Below are 7,934 nucleotides of genomic sequence, written 5' to 3'. Positions count from 1 at the left end.
TGGAACGAACTACCCCCCGAGATCCGGATGATTCCGGATCTCCTTACTTTCCGCCGCGCCCTCAAGACATGGCTTTTCCAGCAAGTGGGCCTGACCTAAGGAGGATTTTATTTAGGGACGATTTTAAGTATAATTTTAATTGGAACACAGCTTCGAATATTTGGTTTTAATTTGGTTTTAGAGGGGTTTTTATTTTTATGGATATGTGTATCTGTTTTAATATGCTGTGCACCGCCCTGAGTCCTGCGGGAGAAGGGCGGTATAGAAATTAAATTAATAATAATAATAATAATAATAATAATAATAATAATACCTGTTGGGGTGCTTGTCGAACACTGCAGAATATATCTTACACTTTCTTGAAATTGCAGTAGGAAACCAGTATTAGCACTTTTACCTTTCTCCTGATGTACCCAACCTTCACTTCCCTAAGGGCAGGCGATGTTCAGAATAACAGAGTTGGAAGCTCTTCTAGTCCAACCCCCTGCACAAGCAGGAGACAGTATACCATTCTGGACAAATGGCTTTCCAATCTCATTTTAAAAACCTCCCGTGCTGATGCACCCACAATTTCTGAAGGTAAGCTGTTCCAGTGGGTAATTGGTCTTATTGTCAAGAAATTTCTCCTTAGTTCTAGGTTGGTTCTCTCCTTGATTAGTTTCCACTCACTGCTTCTCATCCTGCCTTCTGGTGCTATGTACTGCTAAAGTAACTTTTACTACTTTTTCAAGAAACATTCATTCTTCCCATCTTTATGAAAGCATTTGTGCATCTTAAAAGTTTCTCCCTATCTTCAACAATATTCTACCAATATATAAATTCATCTACCTTGCTATAATTTTAATTATGTATGTATAATTTCCAAATGTTCATTCCTGTCAATCACAACTATCTTAGTGTTTGATACATTAATTTTCAGATCCATACTTTTTATTTCATAAAAACTAGACACTTACTGTAAGGAATTTACAGGGCTTTATCACAGTTATCAATTTATTTATACTAATATTAAAAGCTCTCTATAGCTAAAATCTCTCCATAGTTGTAGAATGTGACCTTTAAAAAGATAAATTCTAAACTGCCTGGTTGAGGCACATTACAAATCAATTGCCTTTAATAAGTAATTTTTGCCAAGTACCATAATCTATAGAAATTAACCCAAATTCTGTTCCAATTGTTCTTTAACAGATTTTGTACAGTCTACTGAATGCTATTTACACTATTGTCTGAACATTACAGTTGCTAAAATAGCCTATTCTATTGCAGTGATCCCATAGAAACCCACTCTACCATCCAATTATTCTGCAATTACTTAGATTATAACATACTTGTCTTTATAGAAAATCTGGTTAAGTCTCACATAACCTCTGATTTTACAGAAAGCTGATGAAGAATGCCAATATAGTGTATAGCTGTTTCTTTTGCCCAATTAGTTTTGGAAGTTTAAGTCTTCCAGGTTTTTGTGGCAAAACCTGCTTTCTAAAGGCTAGTGTTTCAGCAAGCCGATAAAAATGTAGGGTTTTTTTCCTTCCCAGGAAAGAAAAGAGCAGTAGGAGAAATGACTAAAAAGATGTGTCCCCTAGAAACATATCAGTCAATGAGAATAGGGGTAGAAAGGACCTTGGAGGTCTTCTAGTCCATCCCCTTGCTCAAGCAGGCGACCCTATACCATTTCAGACAAGTGGCTGTCCAGTCTCTTCTTTAAGAAACTCCAGTGATAAAGCACCCACAACTTCTGAAGGCAAGCTGTTCCACTGATTAATTGTTCTCACTGTTAGGAAGTTTCTCCTAATTCCATTAATTCTCTTGGTCACAGAGAATTAACTCCTTAATTTTTTGTGATGATAGTTGGAAACCAAACTCTGGAACTCATAAACATTGGGCGAATTTAGGTAAGATTTTCTGAAATTAAAGTCTGAGGTATGTACCTTTTTTAGGCTGAGGACAGCTGTTCACCTTTGGTGGCTTACAGGAGTCCATCCTACAAAAAGTATGTATTTCAGATAACATTAATTAAATCTTTTTGGCAAAATTATTCTATGTGTATTTAACACATCCTCTTTTCTCATATTAACATTGCAACACATCCAGCAAAAGAAGTAGTTTTTGGTCCAATTAGTAGTTAAGGCATCAGGCTAGAAACTGGGTGACCATGAGTTCTGGTCCTGCCATGGACATGAAGCCAGTTGGGTAACCTTGGGTCAGTCACATTCTCTCAGCCCTAGGAAGGAAGCAATGGCAAATCGCGCCTGAAAAACCTTATCAAGAAAACTTCAGAGACTTGTGCAGGCAGTCTTGTGCAGGCAGTCTCTGAGAATCAGATACAATTGAATAGAAGAAATATATGTGTATGTACTACTATCCTGGACAAAACCCAGAGCATACAGAAGTAAGATGGCACCCAAAGATGAGCTGCTGAGATAATGCTTGAGGAAGCAGCAGATATGGTGGAAGATCAAGTATGGGAAGTGCCATGGCTGGGCAAGATCTCTTGGTATATGCCTAGGGATATACCATCAATTGATAACTGACATTGCAGAGTTGGAAAGTCCTACCAGTGGCTGGAAAGAGCTGGAATAAAAGGCAGCCCAGAGGTTAATGGCTACAGAAGAACAAGCACTAGCACTATTCTGCAGGAGTCAATCACACTAGACAGGACTCCCAATGCAGATTATGCAGAGATACCTCAGAAACAGTCCAGCACATAATGGCAGAGTGTAAGATGCAGGCAGGAACAGTATACCCCGAACGGCACAACTAAATAGCTGGCATTGTGTTCAGGAACATCTGCACAGTGTTTGGGCTGGGCCTTCCCAAGTCCTGATGGAAGATTCCACAGAGGTTATGGAGAATAACAGGGCTATGATTCTGTGTGACTTCCAGATCCACATGGACAGGAAGGTACTAGCCAATCAATCAGACATCGTGGTAGTAAATAAGGACCAGAAGACAGTAGGAGTGATAGATTCAGTGATGCCAAGTGACAGCAACATCAGGAAGAAGTTGGAGAAGTACCAGGGCCTGAAGGAGGAACTGGAGAGAATGTGGAAAGTAAAGGACAAATTGGTGCCAGTGATGGTAGAAGAACTTGGGGCTATGACTGTAAGCTGGGAGAGTGCTCCAACGAATCCCAGGAATAACATCAGAGCTCTCTGTCCAGAAGTGAGTGCAGTGCAGGGAACAGCTAAGATACTATGCAGAACCGTCAAACTCCCAGGTCTCTAGCAGGAGACCCGAGACTGAGGAAGATACACACCATTCATATGGATGAAAAGGGAATTTAGATAAATGATTGACAGACACAGACAGACAGACAGACATGCAGAAAATCTATGTCGTTACTAGTAGTCGAAAATAACTTGATTGCATATACTCTTTCAATTAATATAAAGAACCCAAAGCTATGAAGAATTATCACCTACACACTCAATTTTGTATTTCTACTGTCACCAGTTTTGTTCAATATGTGCTTTGTACCATCAGTATAGGCTTCATGCTAAAGAGGATGCTTTGAAACTTGGAGAAGTTGAGCATTTTCCCCCTGGGTTTACAATTTAACGATGTATGAAAGGATCCATTTCTTATAAGTGGAGAGTTAAACATTCTCTCTGACATTATCTGTTGGGTCAAATGGCAGAAATGACAAATACAAATTTTTGTTGCAAGAAAGATTCACATTTGGCTACTCCAGAATGCAGATTGCTACCTACTCAATCAAACATTGTTTTGTTTAGTTGTACTTTGGAGATATACGAAAACATTTTCACCTTTTTTCTTTTGAATTTATTACCCCTATAATTCATTTCTTTGTAGCTTTTGGCACCTGAGTTTCTTCTCCTAATTAAAAAGTGTAGCATAAAAAGTTTAATATAATTTTTTCTAGACATGTATAAGACTATTCCTGGAATACATTACAGTGGTTATGAGTATTACCTCATCAAGGTCACACCTGTTGATAATATGCATCCGAATTATATCACCTAATGACCTTAAAGGGAAAGAAAGAAAAAGAAAACAAAATACATCAATAAAATAATAACACAGATATTACTTTGTTTTCAAGGCACTTAAAAAATACAAACTGCTGGATCTTCAGAGTCACCTAAGAATCTCCATATTATTGTTATCCAAAGATAAAACTGTCCCCATTAAAAAAAGGATCAAAGATCATTTAAAGTGATATGTCTAAAGGGAGCTAATTTAATTTCAATTCAATAGGATTTACACCAAGATAAATGTGTATATACTTACAACCCACTCATATCTGCCTCACTGATAAGGCTCACTGAATAAGCCATGTATTTTGCTGCAATATATCTAATATTTACTGAACATCACTCAGCAACACATCATCTGGATATAAAGTACATGTACAATCATGTTTCAAGCCATCACATTTTAACTCAAATATTCCTTCTATACGTATAAGGAGCACACATGGTTAATGCATATGTATCAAATACATAATTACATATTTATAAAGAATGCATAAGCATAAAGAATGCAAAACATGAAACAGCATTCAAACAATGATCAATGCTGTGGTTGAGCTATTACTTTCTCTAACATTTGATCTTAAAATTAAAAATGCGTAGCATTGAAAGGAATTTAAATTTCCTGAAACAGCCCTATTTGTTCTGCTCAACAAAGCAGAATCCAAATGTTGATGATTTATTTAGTTTGCACCATGGAATAACTACTTTTATGATAACTGGAATAACCTTCCCCAACATTGTGTTCTTCCAATATATTGTCAGTATTGCTTCCTGAACTTTTGGTGTTGCAGTTGAAAAAGTTCCAGAAAATAGTAAATGTGACTGGGATGGTTTATAATGTGTTGCATTGTAAGCAGAAGAATCAAAAGTGGTTTATACCAAAAGTATCTTCACAATGCAGAACAACCTCTAGCCTAATAAAACTATTGTCTCTACCATGTGCTACGAAGGATGATGGGAGATAAAATAATTTCTTTAATCTATATTAGCAAGCAATTTTCATTTCCAATGACATTCACTTCATGGAATGTCACCCACCCATTTTTAAGACCATTTGATTAGAGGTAACATCTCTCCTGGGTTTTGTTTATGTTCTGTGATATAAGTGCCTCCACACAGAAAGTTGGGATATGTACTAAACAAATAAGTTTATCTTCAATAACTATATTTTTAATGGAATATATTTTACTTTGTCACATCCTTAATGCACTAAAGGTACTGCAGTAATATTAGCCATCTGATACTAACACAATGCTATTTTAGGTATCTTCAGTCAAATGAATTCTTTAAGTATGTAATAAAACTTAAAACTTTGAAACACATTCCACTGTTTTCATTTTCCATCTTATGTTTAATCACATGTACATATGTTGGAATTGATGCAAGAATTGTCAAACATGTGTGGTATTGTCTAACTTTCATGGTACCTTGGTTTAGCCTTGTAAAGAATCATCATCATTCCAGGAAAGAGGGGTGAGAAAAATTTGTCTTGCCATACTGGGGACCTGATTATTGGAAAGCTGCATAATAACAATGGGTCCTTATTCTTTGAATAAGATAAATTGAACTGATATATGAAGTTAGTTGGATTGTAAGGAGCAAGGGAATCAGAATTTTACATTGCAGAGCCATGAATTAAACTGCAAATTGCCACTATTGCTCTTTTGTTAGAGCACAAGCATCTACAAAGGAGCAATTAAAGCATTCAGCATCTTGAAGAATCATTTGAATTTGCTTGCAGAAAGTTTGAAGCAAGAATTGTATTATTTCTGTTGGGACAAAGAAAAAACAGTGCTTTGTTAGAATCTGTTTAGACTGTCCTACATTTACTGTTGGATTGTTTTACATATTGTGATTTTAATTAAAGAAAGGTATCTATTGAAATCTTTGCCAATTTATTCCAATTTAGACCCAACACAGGTGGAAGTTAGGCCAACGTGAAGAAAATATTTCATCTTAGGAGAACGTATTTTACATACTATTCACAGAAATAAATTATTTCTAAAAAATTTCTGACTCACTTCTTCCAGTAACAACTTCTAAGCAAAATATAATTCGTAACTTCTTGAAGCAACTGCAGGTACTTCAACTCTTCATTTCTTAAAAAACAAAGAGACAAAAATAAGAACAGGTATATCTGTGGAAAAGCAGCTCTCGTGTTTTAATCATTCTTTTCTTCCTACCATTTACATTAAAACTGGCAAATATTGTTGAAATGAATTACCTGAAAGTCAGTCTAATGACTCTAATCATATAGACATGATGTAGGCTTCCTCAACTTTGCTGCCCTCCAGATGAGTAAACCTCAGCTTCCAGAATTTTAACAATCATGCTGGTTAGGAATTCTGGGAGTTGGAGTCCACCTATCCACTGTCCATGGGAGCGAAATAGCAAAACTCATGTCATGATGTTATTACACAAACCCTGCAGCATATGTTCCTGTGTCAGACATCAGGATGCCAAGTACAAAAGAATGAAGTTTGAGTCACAACAACAGCATATGGAGCCATCTTGTCTGTCACTGTACTCAAGAGGCCTATTCACATGTCTGGAGATTGTCAAGGATGCTATAAATTCATAGCTGCCTTCACACTGTGTTAAATGAAGGATTTTTGGGGTCATACTTGCTTCATATCATAAATATCATTAAGGTACAGATTGGTAGCTATAGCCCCTGAAATCTTTCTTATACCTCCTGCAGTGTTTTTTTTTTTAATCACAAGGAACAAAAAAGAGTTTCACATCATTATGAGATATAAACATACAAAACCTGTTCAGTATGCCCTAAAATAAGCTTAACATTTTGTTAAAAATGAAGGGGAATAAGCAAACTATCTCCTGAGTCAGTTTAAAAAGAATCAGCCAATCTGGTGTTATTATGCCCCAAAGCCAAGTGCAACATCTGTGCCATTCACAAAACATCAAAAGGTTACCCAACCGCTGTCAGAAATCTATTACATTAAGGCAAAACTTAACAACTTACATTACGGCATAGCATGATAGTGAACCAGCAATGTGTCAACGCTGCTAATATTGAATATTCTTGCTTTGACAAAATATACAGAACTGTCTGGTATTTTTAGAGTTAATTCAGATGATGGTGGGGTAGGAGAAAGATAGGACTGCGCCTGGGAAGAGAACGGAAGAGAACCTTTGCCCTTCCATCTGATAGGAGAACATGATATATGACAGCAAATTTAGGGAGGGAACATGCTGGTAAATTAATTGCTCAGGGGAAGATAATTTAGATCTTAGCATCCCTTCATCATGCCGTGCCAACATTGTGTAACATAAATAAAAGACTTTTAGGAAAATCAATGCCTGGAAGTTCTTTGAAGTGTTTCATTAGCCGGAACCCTGACACACTGATTCCAATGTGGTTTAAAAAGACTTTTAAGCCCATCATCTTGACTACAGTTCTTCAGAGATTTAAAATAACTTTCCCAGCCATATTGGAACTAGGGATCGGGTACGCAACTTGGGTGTCCTCCTGGATCCACGGCTGACACTGGATGATCAGTTGGCGGCCGTGACCAGGGGGGCGTTTTATCAGGTTCGTCTGATTTACCAGTTGCGACCTTTTCTGGACCGAGACGCCCTACGCACGGTCACTCATGCCCTTGTCACCTCCCGCCTGGACTACTGTAATGCTCTCTACATGGGGCTCCCCTTGAGGAGCACCCGGAGGCTCCAGCTAGTCCAAAATGCGGCCGCGCGGGCGGTGTTGGGAGGGACTCGAAGCTCCCATATAACACCGCTGCTGCGCGAGCTGCATTGGCTGCCTGTGGCCTTCCGGGTGCGCTTCAAGGTGTTGACTATCATCTTTAAAGCGCTCCATGGCATCGGACCCGGATACCTTCGAGACCGCCTTCTGCCGCAGATTACCTCCCATCGACCTGTACGCTCCCACAGAGTGGGTCTCCTCAGGGTGCCGTCGGC

General features: G+C 38.0%; 1 protein-coding gene across 1 annotated transcript in view; it reads right to left on the bottom strand.

Annotated features, from left to right (window-relative positions):
* The window catches only part of LOC107289287 (spermatogenesis-associated protein 7), a 46,993-nt gene that overhangs the window by 1,814 nt on the left and 37,245 nt on the right, over positions 1–7,934 (bottom strand). The window contains exons 9-10 of the mRNA XM_015818015.1: positions 6,017–6,094; positions 3,934–3,988 (exon numbers count right to left, since the gene is read on the bottom strand). Coding sequence (XP_015673501.1) covers positions 3,934–3,988; positions 6,017–6,094 — 133 coding nt within the window. The remainder of the gene's footprint in view (positions 1–3,933; positions 3,989–6,016; positions 6,095–7,934) is intronic.

The sequence above is a fragment of the Protobothrops mucrosquamatus genome, unplaced genomic scaffold (assembly GCF_001527695.2).
Source record: "Protobothrops mucrosquamatus isolate PMUCROS unplaced genomic scaffold, P.Mucros_1.0 scaffold665, whole genome shotgun sequence".
Classification (NCBI taxonomy): Eukaryota; Metazoa; Chordata; class Lepidosauria; order Squamata; family Viperidae; genus Protobothrops; species Protobothrops mucrosquamatus.
This window is presented reverse-complemented; position numbering and strand designations above follow the sequence as displayed.